Genomic DNA, 14,205 nt, shown 5'->3' with positions numbered 1-14,205 from the left:
TAGGTCATCTGAGATTTTGGCACTGAACATAACAGTATCTGACTCTTCCTTTAGAGCAATCTGTCTTCTTCAGCTATGAATTCAGGACATAAGTGCTGTTACCAACTTGCCTTTTATAGCTAGTACATTAAAAATATGACTTTAAGAGAATAGGAATCTTGCTGTTCATCTGCAAGAGATGAAGTAGTTTAAAATCACAACAGAGCTTCTATAAGTACAGCATATGTCAAATGCTTGTTTACCCTAGTGAACCAAGAATGCAGTTTAGACAGTAACTAGAACATGTTTTATAGCATGCTAGAAGATACACCAGAGCTCAGCTTTGGTTGCAGGGCACACGCCGTTTTGACTGGAAATGGAATGAGACAGAGCAGCGCCAAAGTTACCAGAGCCACAGCTGGGGCAGGTTCACGCACTTGTGCAGGACGCAGGGCCCCAGCCTTTGGGGCACCGCGGCGGCGAGAGGCCGCGGCGGCTCCCGACCCCGATGGGCAATGCGCAGTTCGGGCTGCCACCGCCGCCGTTACGTCAGAGCAGCCCCGGGGCACAGCGCCCGCCGCGCCCTGCCCCCTCTTTCTCTCCCGCTTGCCTTCGCGTTTCCTGTCTGGGCGGAGGAGGTTTGGCCCAGCGACGACGCCGTCCCCCAGCGGCTGCGGCGAGCGTCATGGCGGCGGCTCTCTCAATGTCAGCGGCTCTGAGGCACCTTGCGGCGGGCGGCGGCGCCGCCGCGGTCCGTCTGTCGCCGGCCAGGTAATGAGCACCGCGGGCGCTCGCCGGCCGGCAGCGCGGCCGCCCCACACCGACGGGCCCGCGGGGAGGCCGCGCCGCTCCGCTCCGCTCGAGGAGGCTGAGCCGGGCCTAGCGCTTCGCCGCGGCCGCCTCGGGAGCTGGGCTGACGGCACGGCGCGGGGCCCCTACGCGAGCGGGGGACGGCCGGGCTGCGAGCGGGCGGCCGGCACAGGCCTTCCTGTGGGAAGGCCTTCCTCGGCCTGCGCCTGTCCTTCCGCGCCGTGACCGCCCGCCCCGCGTCCTTGCGGCGCCCGGGGGCCGCAGCTCCTGGAAGCCGCTGTGCCGGCTTCCCGCAGGCTTCTCTCCCATCGCCCTGCTGCTCTGAGGCTTCTCAACACGAGGCCTTTGATGTTTTCCCAGATGATACGTAGCTGATTTTTCACTGGTGCTTCACTGTCATCCATGAAGTAATGCTGGAAACAGCTTCATTTTTTTTGCTGGCACTTTGGTGTTTTTGTTGTTGTTTTTTTTTTTTCTTTGAAGTGGAGACGTTATCGAGGACTTAATGCATTGCTCAGCTTGTAGTTGGAGAGTTGTGCGTGTCTTCTGTGCATGTCCCAAGGTTTTGTAACACCATTTCTGATCGGGAAAACAAATGAAGTTCACTGCTGTTTACCATGAAGGGTTTGCTTTCCTGGTTAGAGAAAGTTACAATTATTTAAAATATCTGCATGTGTTTTCTATGTGCAGAGAAATTATTTAAATCTACGCACAGGAAACTGCATTCACGTACATGAAGAGATAAAAATAACTGTAGACATACTACTTTATTTTTACCCTTTTTATTATGCACTGACTGTCCCACTGTTGCTGTTCCCCTTTACAATGACACTGACACCTGTTTTACAGTGCTGAAAATTAACCTTCAGTCTCACAAAAATGCTCTGGAATCATGAATATAAATTTAAGAGCTTGTCTGTGCTAGTGCAGAAACTTCCTGTTTGCATCTGACTGCTTGTTTCTGCCCTTCCTTTCATTCCCTGTAGTGCTGATGCAAAAAGTTTCCTGCACTGTGTGGTATGCTGGAGCAGTCAACTCATCCAGGTTGAGTAGTTTTGTTTGTTTGCTTGAAACACCCAATTTTCTAAGCAGTTATTCCAGAACAAATAGTAGGATGTAACAGAGGTGGAAATGAACAGCATTGAGATGTGTGGTAGGGACTCTGAAGTTGTCATTTCTTCTGGAATAAGATCTGCCCTAGGTTTCTGCCCTGCCACAGGGGAGTTACAGTATTAGGGTACCTTAATTTTTTATTTTTATTTTTATTTTACTAAGAGGGATCTTGGAGATATATTCCTCAGGAGAAGTTGAATATATGTTTCACATTCCACAGGAAAGTAGCCTGATTGTAAATCTCTAAGGTTTTTGGAGAAGAGGAAGGGAGAGGCACTGCAAGTCTCTTTTACTGAGTTTAACACAGTTTTACAATCATTGTATGCTAGAAGACTGAGAAAAAAATTTTCCTTGGAACCAGGAGACCTGGAGTACTGTGTCTAGTTCTGGGCTCCCTAGTACAAGAGAAACTTGAAGCTACTAAAAAGAGTCTAGCAAAAGGTCAAGAAGATGAGAAAGGAACTGCAGCTTCACTTTTCTCCTTTATGGAAAGGCTGAGAGAACTGAGACCATTCAGTGTGGAGACGAGAATTTAGCTTGGGGGAGGTTCTCATCATTATATAGAACTGTCTAAAGGCTGAATAAAAGAAGATCGAGCAAGGTTCTTCAGTAGTGCCAGCAGAAGAGGCAGTGGGTACAAAGTAGATCACCATAAGTTCCCCCTGAACACCAAGCAGCACTCTATTCTGTGTGGGTGATGGAGCACTGGCACAGGCTACCTAGAGAGGTTGTGGAGCCTGCTTCTTGGTGGTCTTCAAAAGCCGTGTGGATGTGGTTCGGACATCCTGCTCTGCATGTCCCTACTGCAGCTGCTGTTGGGCTATGTGGACCAGAGGTACCTGCCAACCTCAGCCATTCTAGGATTCATTGTAATGTTGAAATTACAGATTCATGTTGTTAGCTGAAATCGTGGGAGTAATACAGTTTATTGTTAGCTCACTGTAGGATTAAAGTTTAAAATTTAAAGCATCAGTTTTATTTGAAGTGGTTTTTGCTTTTTTATTAGTTTTTTACTTGCACAAATTCCAATAGTTCCACGCTTTTTGGAACTGCAGTTACAGAGTAAGATAGCTGCCTTCTGATTTTGAAACCAGTTCCCAGGAGAATCTTCCAATACTGCCAAGAGATTCTGTTCTAATTTCCATGAGTTATATTTGTTTCTCACAAATGCATAGCACGTCTTCCTCTAACACCAAGTTTAAATGTATCAATTTGATGATTAAGCACTTCAGAATTTGCATGTCCTAGTGGCTTGGTGATTCTGAACTCGTGATTAGTAACACAACTGGGAAATAATTGTTCAGCCCTAAGTTAAGAGTACATGCACCATTTCTGATATCCTTAGGAAATGATGCATGTCTAGCTGAAATCAGTGAAGCAGCAGTTACTGAGTCTAGCTAAAATCACTGAAGCAGCTGTTACTGAGTCCATCCTTCCGTCTCACGGCGAGCCTAATAGACCATTAGCAGCTGGGATTGCAGTTTTGAAGCTTTCACAATGTTAATATCTACTGTTTCATGATCTTAAAGTTATGTTGTGTGTGTTTGAATTTGATCTCAGTGGGAAGGATGTACCTTATGTGTCTGCCTTTCCGAATTACGTAAAGTTTGACCACTCAGTTACTGTCAGCCAGAATTTGTTTTAAGGGTGTAACTTAAATCGTACAATTTCATGTGAATAGGAGGGGAAAACAAAGGAGGTACTCTCTTAAATGTCATTGACTTGGGAAGGATCATAGTTTTCCCCTGAATTAGAGAATGTGGGTAGGTTGAGCTTGGAAAAAACTTTAAATGCTCTGTAGTTGAAGAACAAATGAATTTATTCTAAATTGAGAATCTGCTATTCATGCCAAAATCACTTGGAATTTCAGGGTCCCTTTGTCTCAAGATATTGCAGTTATGATACAAAAAGAATCATTTGTGTTGCAGAAGCAGAATGTTTTGTATGTGCAGGTGTAATATCTGGCTATACAGTCCATACATTTTATAATAATGGATTGTTCTTATCACTTTTCAGTGAGAGATAATGGTTCTTTAAAATTTATTGCCTGTTTCTTGTAATTGTGTTGTAGAGACTGAGGCTGATCAGAAATGTTCTGCTAATTCATCATAATAGACACCTGAAGTTAGCAGAGTGAGGAATTAAGGATATTTGTGTAGTAAAAAGCCTGCTACTCAGTTCATGCCATATGCTCAAGAGAATGAGGAAATCTGGGATGCCATTTAAATATTACTTTTCCATTTGCATATGCAAAGTTGGCAAGAGGTTTGCTCAAAACAGAAAAAGAGGGGGAAGCCATTTTTGTGGAAAAATAAAGGACTTCTAAATGCAGAAGAAGCGTAGCACATTGTTCAGTTGCTATCTTGCTTTTTCAGCAGTAACACAGAAAATGTTTCATCTTTTGTTTTTGTTTACATTTATTGTGAATAACTTTTTCATACCAGTGTTTTTTTTTCTCTTAATAATTTGTTTTCTTCAAAATAATATTGCCTTTTGTTGAATATTTTGTTGGATGTGGCTTAGTAGACTTCCCAGTGGTAGATCCAGGTTGATCAGATAGCTAGATAAAGATTCACAAACCTTTGGCTGTATGTAGCTAATAAAAACACTGCTTAATCGGTGTCAGTGCTAGCCTAAGTGCCTTTAAAAAAAAAAATAAAATCTTGAGTAGTAACACATTACAGAAGTTGTCTTACTTATTATTTCATCCACCTGTTGTGCATGTTAGCCACATTCTCACATATGCCATACGAGATAATGGAAATGTTGTGTTCTCACTTGGAAACACATCAGAAACTCTGATTTTTTTTCAAATAAAAAAATAGTACTCAACATTTAATTTTGTCAAAATTGATTCCAGTGGATGACTGCATCTACAGAGGCTACCTGAGTTAAAATTTCAGGATAAGAAAAGTATACAAAGTTGGTGGGGATCTTGCCTTTACTGTGTAAGTTGTATTTTGGTTGTTTAGAGGGGAAATAAGCCTTTTAAAATACATATTTAATACATATTTATTTATTGGATTTAACTTGGATTTTAGAATTCAATTTTGAATTTCTATTTTGTTTTTAATGAATATCAGAGAAAATATGGTGAATCAAACTATATTACTACACATTAGTACAGCTGTAAACTGAAATGCTGAATGAATTTCTTAGATTTTAGTGGAGGTTTGGAGCAGACGAGGTGAAACATCTGGAGAGACAAATATGTAAGGGGGATAAAAAATGAAAAACACTGTTATTTGTACGGTTAATGAATATCAGTTTAAAAACAAAACTGTAAGCAGCAGCGAGTCTTTGTCTGATCTTGCAGACAGCTAGAACAGTAATGTAGGAGAAGTAAATGCTGCATATAGCTAAGTGCATACTTCATTAAAAACCCATCCGTTTTGACTGTTCACACTACTCAAACAATAACCGTGTTTGGATACAAGGATCTGTAGTAGCCAAATCTTGTATATTCACCATGATTGAAAGCATCACCTGTGGTTATATTTTTATAATAACTTGTCTCTTAATGATGTTTTGGTCTCTGTTTATTGTGAAGAAGGAACTCTTGCCCTATTAGTTTTGCGTGCTTTAAAAGACAGAGAAGATTTCTGACAAATAGGGTAATTTGAGTTTTATTATAGTGCATTTTATACAACATCAAAATTAATAATCCTTACTTGCTTGTGTCCTGAAGGAGCTGATGAGCCAGCATGACTGGTCTATCATTTGTGGATATTCATATCCATGCTAGGTTAGAGCAACTCCTGTGAGCCAAAGTTGTGTTTTTTATTTCCCACTTTAAGCAGTATGGAGAGCAATGTGGGCTATTCCTCGTTTCTTTTAGCAGAGAAGGAGGAAGCTTTGGAAAGGCCCAGTCAAGAATGGAAAAATTTGGATAAAGTGAAACATTCAAGAATGTTAAAATGTTGCTATCAAAATGAATTCTTTCACAGATGAGAGAAATGCAGAAGTGAAAAATAGTATGTTTTATACACTTTAACCTCCTAATTCTTGTACTTAATACCATGTAGGTTTCCTATAACATTTCATAAGGTTCAGATAGTTTCATTGTTGTTCTAGGCGAGGATCAGTAGAAAAGTGAGGATGTAAGATCAGAAAGGGAAAAGAGATATGGAGGGCCAGAGTTTGAGGAGGAGGAAAAGGAGAGAAGTTTGTGGGCTATTGTTTTGTTTTGTTTTCTGGGTATAGCTGTATTTCTAATGTAATTGGAGAAAAGTAAATAGAGCAGGAGGTGATGACAGCAGAACATTCTTGACGAGACTTCTTAAATTGCTGCTTATAGCTGAGAATATAACTTACAGTGACTTTAATTATGTTTGTTTCCTTCGCTTTTGGAATTGGAAACCCAAAGGAGGTGTGACAGCCTTTCTAGAAATATAAGGTTTAATAGAGAAAAGAAGGAAGACTTCTAAGGTATGTTTGTATTGGCAGATGAATACTAAATAAGCTGTAGGCTTGCCTCTTCTGTAAAATGTCTGAAAGCCTTTGTTATCAGCCCAGTGGCAACTAACCAGTTTGGGCTTAGAACTACGGATCACTTAACTAAAGTCTGGCATATTTAAAAACAAAAAACATTAATTCCTGCTAAAATAACTTCTTATTCTACTGACCTGTAGATCTTCCTTGTACTTTAGAGTTTTGTAGAGGAGTAGAGATTGAGAGAAGTAAAAATTAAGGTCAGATTAAGTTTGTTGTCACTAATTTCCTAAGGCAGAGGGCTATAATATTTTCCTTAGAGACTAAGGAGTTTAAAATAGGCTCTGATCCTGAGTTTGAAAAGGACTCTTATTTTAGAATAAAACAAGCAAAAAAAGCAACAGCATAAACTTTTCTATAAAGATGGATTTTGTGGTGATATTTCCTAATACCAGATATTTGGTATCTCTCAGCTTGAGAGTTTTTTGTTGTTTTTTTTTTGTTAAACGTGCTATCGTGACTTAAATAACTTTCTGTCAAATAAATCAAGAAATCTATAGATTAAGAAATGCTGTATGGATATATGGAGTAAGGGAATTTGAATGCTATCTGTCAATAGCTAGCATTTCAAATCTGTCAACAAAATAATAAAATGTGCTTTAGTTGCAGTGGTTTAGTGTATATTGTTCAGCATGTTTAACTTAGTCTGGGAAAATACTTTTTGGGGAGAATGACCATGAAGTTCCCTTAATGTATGTTTGAGTGTTATGACTTAACTGACCATATTTTCCAAGTATAAATCTGAAATCAGTGCAATATTTGCAGAATTTTTATATGGTTGCCCAGAAGATGGTGTTTTGGGGCTTGACTACGAGGAACTGTAGGGACTTGTGGGAATTTTCAAAGCTGTTCTTCACAGACGCTAGCAACATGCACAAGTGAGATTCAGGATAATGTAGAGTCCAAAAAAAGAAGTAGCTCATCAATTTAATTGATACGCATCAGTCAGCTTTGATCTTTCACTCAAGGTACAGCTGAAATAAGTATCTGGCCTTGCTTTTTCTGGGAGGAAATATTAGACCCATGTATAGATGTTAGTGTATTAGGTCTCCCGTGTAGCACTGTGGGTAATCATGCCTATTTTAAGCCCATGTTAATGAGTGGTGAAGATTGAAGCACAAATTACAATTAACATGACTGATATTATAAACTTACAGCTAGTTTCACAATTTTGGATATTGTTTTTGCTGATGTCTTATTCAATGAACAAATAATCTACTTTGTGTATTTATAATTTCTAGTCATCCCTGACCTGTGACAGGTTGTCTGTTAATATTTTTTTTTTAAGGAATTTGTGAACATTAAGTGTGCTTTAAAATAGTGTTAGGTGTCAAAAAAATTCCTGGGGATATTAAAAAAAAAAAAAAAAAGCAAAATTATTACTCAGTTCTGTCTGGAAGTGACAGGAATTCTTGTTCGTAGTTATTGTGCTTCACGCTGATCTTACTGATAGAAGAAAGAATCTATTCTTAAGAATAGAACTTGTGCATTTCTGAGCCATGTCTATGTGCTTTTTTTCTTTGTTTGCTTGTTTTTGTTAACGATAGTTTGAAATTAAACTCGTAGTATTCTGAGAAAAATTAGAAGTTAAAGATACTCCAGCTCACACAGTGGCTATTGATTTTTCTGCTGTTGACCAAACTGGCAGTTGTAAACAAAATCAGCTGTTATAAAAGTTACATGCACTGAAGTGCTGAGCGGGGAAGTTCAAAGCTGCTATGAATAGTTTTTCTGAAAATGAGAACAAATTCAGAAACATCTTTTATACTGACAGTTTCAGTAAATTTTTATAATCTTTCAGAGCTTATTTTTATCGTCTAATTTGCATATGTTCTTTTGTTCTCACAATAATAGAGTGGATTTTGATAGAATTTTAGTAAGAATTGGATTCTAAATATGTCACAAAGTATCCAGACTGCGTTAGGATCACATCCATTATTGTTTATTAAAAAGTACCATTAAGTTAACAGGAGGCAATCTGAAAATCTAACCATTGTTATCTTTATAATGCATATTTCCATGTTTCTTAAGAAATTAACAGCATACTTCTGTCTGAACTTCTAGGTGTAGTTGCTCTCTCCTAGCCAGTACAAAAGTATGTTTAGTTACTGTTTTGTTAACAGGCCGTGTATAGCTGCAGTAATTTGTGTATGTCGTAATAATCCCTTGACCTGTAACTGATGCTGAGGAAGTAAATTAACTTCTGACTAGACTAGACAGACCGTAGGCAGCTCCAGAATGTGTGTGGGCAAACACTTCTTGCAGCTGGTTATTCTTGCAGTGTTTACATGAAAGATTTCATGAACAGTTTCTACTAATTTTTTAAAACTCACATATGATGTATTTTACATTAAATATTTGAAGTCTGATCTTTAATTAATGCATTCTCAGCACTTATATGCTTCTGATGATTGTCATTTGCTATGAATCTGATAAGATAATGTCCTGCTAGTGTTACCAATGCCATTTATATTGAAGTATATAAAAAAACTATTGCATAGAATAATTGTTTAATTCTCTATGTTTTTTTAAGCATTTCAGTCGTTTTAATTGGAGATTTTATGGATACTGAACTCAACGATCTTCAGAAGCATATAAGCATAACAACAATCTTTTTATGAAACTCGAATTGTATTTGATGACCCAACAACAAAGAAGTGGCTTACTCCCTTCAGTAGCACTGGCATATTTTAAACTAAGAGAAGAAACAACTTCTGATGCAGTGGTTTTGACTGTTATGCCGTGTGTTCAAGGTGTATTTATTTGTACCACATAAGTTATCCACCGGGAAATTTGGCAGCAGTAATGCTTTGTCATACAGTGATGCTGATTGTGCCTACCAGAGAAAGAGACAAGTAGTCTGAATGTCGCTGTCTGTACTGGAATTCAAGAATGAAGTACCAGTTTGAAGTACCAGTTTTGCCTTAAGGGTTTATTCTGCAGTAGTCTCCTTCCAGAGAGCTAATAGCCACTCACATAGTAGGACAGTGAAAGAAGGCTCGGGAAAGGCTTTCTGTTTGTAGTACCAGTGAAGTGGGAGAGAGTCAGTGTATAAATAAAAGTACAGGAGAGCACAGAAATATGAGTTCATTAGGTTACTTTTATCTCATAGGTGAGTTCTCAAAAAAAAAAAAAATGATTGTAAGGTGTGCTTACGCTAACAGCTTTAAATGGAAAGAAAATAATAAAGATAATTATGGAGCAACAGTGCAGTCAACTATTCTTCTGAAGTAGATGTCATTTAAGTAGCTTAACAGTTACTCTTGTGCCAGACAGTAAATTCTCCTTCATGAGTAGTTGTCTCAAGACTGCAGAGATTTATATGGTATGCTGCAGACGAAACTTCTTTTTTTCTAAACTGGCACCATGTAACTGCTAGTCATCCTTGTGTGTAAACTGACGTTTGAAGTTTTGATGTGATAACTTTGTAAAACTTGAATTGGAGATGCTTCCATAAGCCATGTAGGTTGCAGCTACCTGCACACTTAAAGGCAGGTGTGTATTGTAGAAGGTAATTGATCATGCTGGTGTCCACAACAAAAATCTGTGTGGTTATATCTTTTTAGAAAGTGATAAAATATAAATTAGGTCTTCATAGAGAAACTAGGTAAAAATTAAGTCTTTTGGTTTGTTTTCAAAGTCATGATGCTGAAAAACAAATGCAAGTATGTTACATGAAATGGTTGAAGTTGCAGTTAATATGAAGTCATGTTTATCAAGTGTTGTAAGGAAGCATTAAAGTCCAGCTGCTTCTAAAAAGAAGCTAAGCTGGAAGCTGAAGGTGATCCAAGCAAGGACAGTGCCCTCACTGACCGGCGCAGTCGTCTCAAAATGAGCAGAACTGGGTGCTGCTAGTAGGATCTGCCAACAGTCCCAGATATAACTAAGAGATAAGCCAGGTCCAGGGTCCACCTGGGAACTCCAATTAGGAGATGAGAGCCAGATCCAGGTTTGAAAACAAGCTGCAGTGTATCTAAGTCCATCCAGGCAACAAGGTCAAAAAGTGGCAGGAGAGATTCTGTAAGTTGAGTGATGGATTGAGGCAGGAGCCAGAGCCAAGGCTGTGGAAAGGTACACTTAATCATGTCGCTCAGGCATGGACTGAAGATTCAGAGCTGAGCTTAAATGGATCTCCTGGTGTGTTTAGGGACCCGTGGTAAGACTGGTCAGATTTTCTAAGGCCTGTTAGTGTCTTCAGGGCCCTGACACACATAGTCTAGCAGCCTGTGTCTTTAGGATGCTTTATTAAGCACAAGCTGACTTGAAAACTCAAATTATAATTATTCTTTCATGTAAGATGGCATCACTAGTGTATCTTCATGTTGCTCAGTGAGCAAAGAATGATTGAAATGCCATGTTTGTTCTACTCAGGGGTGTGTACAATGGAGGAGTTGGAGTATTTCAGTGGAGGAATAACGTGGACAGAAAAAGCAAATAATGAGCTGTAGTTGATTGGTATTATGAAGAGTAGCTAAGGCAGATGATAATAGTAAAATAGCAGCAGTTAAAAGAGGATTTGAGGACTAAAGCTTGATTTCAGGAGGGAAACTGAAGAGTAAAGTGGCTAAGATGAGATAAAGTGGACAAAGAAAGAGTGAAATTATCCTCAGTTTTAGCGGGATTATTATCTCATTCTCATCTAAAAGAACTGCTGAGAGCATGTGATACAGAAAAGTGATCTTCTGTCTGTCGCTTTCCTTTTGGTTGTGTTGTTTACGAAGTAATATAAACAAAAATTGACAACTGCATAGTAAATTTTTCTTCATTGCTACCCAACCACGTAGATTGATTGACCTTTATGAACAATTATAAGCCATAGTTTTGCTGTAGTACTTGAAGGGATTCATTCTTAATATGGGGCCTGTTCTGAAAGTGATGCCTCTTATTTTTTTTCTGTTGGCCCACAAATCAGAGGCCAGCATTGGTAGTATGGCAGTGGAGGCTACCATTCCCAACAGTGTTCCATTCCGTGTTGTTGCTGTGTGACAGGTGGCAGCAGAGGGGCAGTCTGACACGCTGGCATCTGACGTGGAAGTGCAGATGAATTTCTTCCAGTTCTGCTGCAAAAAACTTCAGCAGTGTTTTTCCCCTTATCTGGCCGATTAAATCCCTTATCCATTAGTATCCAGTGTAATAAATTGCTTTGATTTTCACTGTGTTTTGAATACGTCTTCCAGGGTAGAATCAGAGCTTCGCTTCCTAATTCTGGAAATCTAGTCAAATACAAAGGATCCTGTAAGTTGTACAATTTTGAGACCGTCTGCGTAAAATTTCTTTTCAGTATATGATTTTTACTCCATGTCTGTGGCAAACTGCTAAATCCATTTGGTGTGTAGGGCTGGCTGCTGCCCCTTCTGTCTTGGATGAAACTCCAAGGAATTGTAAACTTGATAATCTTCTCTCTAAAGGCAGACAGAAAAATCAGGAAAAAAAATCTCAGAAAGAGTGGCACTGCACTGGAACAGGCTTTCCATGGAACTGGTGGATTCACCACCCCTGAAGGTATTCAAGAAATATGTAGATGTGGCCCTGAGGAACGTGGTTTAGTGAGCATGGTAGCATGGTTGGACTTCAATCTCAGTGGTCTTTTCCAACTGCAGTGATTCTATGACCCTCTGAAGTTGTGTTACTGAATTCTTGTATGTGTAAGAGATGGCATCCATTGACATTTGGCATCATCAGTGGTTGCTCAGAGTTTATGAAGACCACACGGTGGATGTGAGCAAAGTGAAGTGGTGAGAGGTGTGTTTCATTAGTGGCAACAGTGACATGAAAGACGAGCTGCTTTTCTGGATGGCCAGGCACAGCTGTTACATCACAAAATGAAGAGCTCTTTCTCACTGCTGGCAAAAATGCATAGATAACAGTGGTGATGGTGTTGAAAAATGGTGTTTTGTAGTTGAGAATTTGCTTTGTTAAATAGTGTTATTGTGTCTTTGTGTCTGTTGTAGTTGCCATGGAAATAAACAGGAGGTACTACTTTCAGACTGACCTACATACAATTGAGTAGTTTACGCTAGAAATGTTTGAGGACATTAAAATAAAAAACACCTTGTTTTAATTTGTCAGCTATGTTTTATAGACTTTGAGATTACATTGAGATTATTTGAATAATTGTTGCCTAAACCTGTACATTTGGTTAAATAGAAAGGCAAAATCAAGAGAACAGAATGGGGCCGAAAAACAAGACCATACTTTGCCATAGAACAATCTGAGTGAAGATTCCTGTATGTTTGCATTTCTTGTTTAGTTTTACATAATTCAAAGGCTCTTGTTCAAAATGCATGGACTTCCCTAACACAGAGGTGGGCTGTGGAACATTAGTTTCATTCCTCACAGTTTTGGAATTAAACCCTTTGACTTTTGTTGTTCTTGCTATAAAGAGAGCACAGTTTTTAGTTACTGTCTAGTTATATGAATGCATGTGTGGGGAGAAACTTGACATTTACTGAGAACAAACAGCAAATATGTCACCTGTGTATTTTGTCTTTACTCCCCACATTGCTTTCCCCTCTTCGTTGTTAGCTTTATTGGGCTTTCTAACTGAACAGCAGTAAGAGCTTTTGGAATTAGAAGCAGACAAAGAATAAATAAAACTCTGTATAGTATGCTCTCAGATTTAAAAAAAAAAAAAAAAAAGGAAAAGTTGAGACAGGAGAAGTGAAGTGGATTCATAGTTACAAAAATTGAATAAGTCATCTACATCTTCATTTAAATCACTGTAAATGACAGGAACATAACTGCATTTCCTTAAATAATAAAATAGTCAGTTGATAGTTGATACAGGCTATGCAGCATTTCTGGTATTACTTGTCTTCAGCTGACTTGCCTACAAGAGGTTTCCACTAGTCCACAGGCAGTCTGCCTTCTCAACTGTGTGATCTGAGATGAATTTCTAAGATAAAGTTTTGTGCTTAAGAGTAGTGCGTAATGAAAAGTTGATGATTGGCAACTGCACAGGTGGCAGTTATTAATTGGTCCTCTGCCACCTGACAGTCCATGAACATCTTATAAATTATAGATCATATTGCTGAAAATATAATACATCAAATCTCCTTTCCTAGTGAGTTTTATGATTACTACAATTATTACTTAAATATTTTGGGGTAATTCTTAAGGCTCTAAGCCCCATTCTCTAAAGTGTTTCTACAGTCTGTACACTGCTGTCTGAGCTAGGCTAGAATAATTTGAATTATTTGCACAAAGGGATCTAGAAGCACTGACATGACATTAGATCCAATTAATGACTTTGTATACAAGAGGGTTGAGAAACAGTCTGGTATCATCCTGGGGCTTTCTCAGAGTTATTTTGAGCTATGAAGCCCGTGTTTGCCTGAGTGCTGGTGTGAGCCTGTGCAAGATCTGTGAATTTTTGCCCAGTTGTTGCAGGGATTACAGTAGAACCCAAAAGAACTAAAGTACTTAGTACTCAGAAATATTAAACAAGTCACATTTCCAAAGGCAAATCAGTTCAACATTTAGCTTTGAAAATGCACACTAAACCACAGGTCAAATGTTAGAAGTTATTGTTTTGTTTATTCAGTGTATTTAGATGACTAGTGCTTCTTTTTGTAAATAGATTTGCCTGACAATAAAGCACAAAAAGTTCCTGCCCTGATTATTAAATTCACACCTGGAATATATGTATTTTTTGATATGACCTTTTATGTTCTTATGCAGTGTTTATACATTTCTATTTTAGCGTTGGTCTTTTTTGCTGCTTAATATAGAAATGGCAGTAGTTTAGGTTAAACAATTCAGTATTCCTTTCATTTATCCAGAAACCATCCTTGCAGTGATTATAACTTAGCA

At 38.8% G+C, this 14,205-nt stretch overlaps 1 protein-coding gene across 1 annotated transcript in view; it reads left to right on the top strand.

Moving 5' to 3' along the window:
* The first annotated feature begins 588 nt into the window (after positions 1-588).
* The window catches only part of NDUFS4 (NADH:ubiquinone oxidoreductase subunit S4), a 47,305-nt gene continuing 33,688 nt past the window's right edge, over positions 589-14,205 (top strand). The window contains exon 1 of the mRNA XM_031609446.2: positions 589-750. Coding sequence (XP_031465306.2) covers positions 665-750 — 86 coding nt within the window. The 5' untranslated portion in view covers positions 589-664. The remainder of the gene's footprint in view (positions 751-14,205) is intronic.

This window comes from Phasianus colchicus, chromosome Z (genome assembly GCF_987193195.1).
Source record: "Phasianus colchicus chromosome Z, bPhaCol1.hap1.1, whole genome shotgun sequence".
NCBI lineage: Eukaryota > Metazoa > Chordata > Aves > Galliformes > Phasianidae > Phasianus > Phasianus colchicus.
Note: the sequence above shows the minus strand (reverse complement) of the source record. Positions and strands in the feature narration are given on the sequence as shown.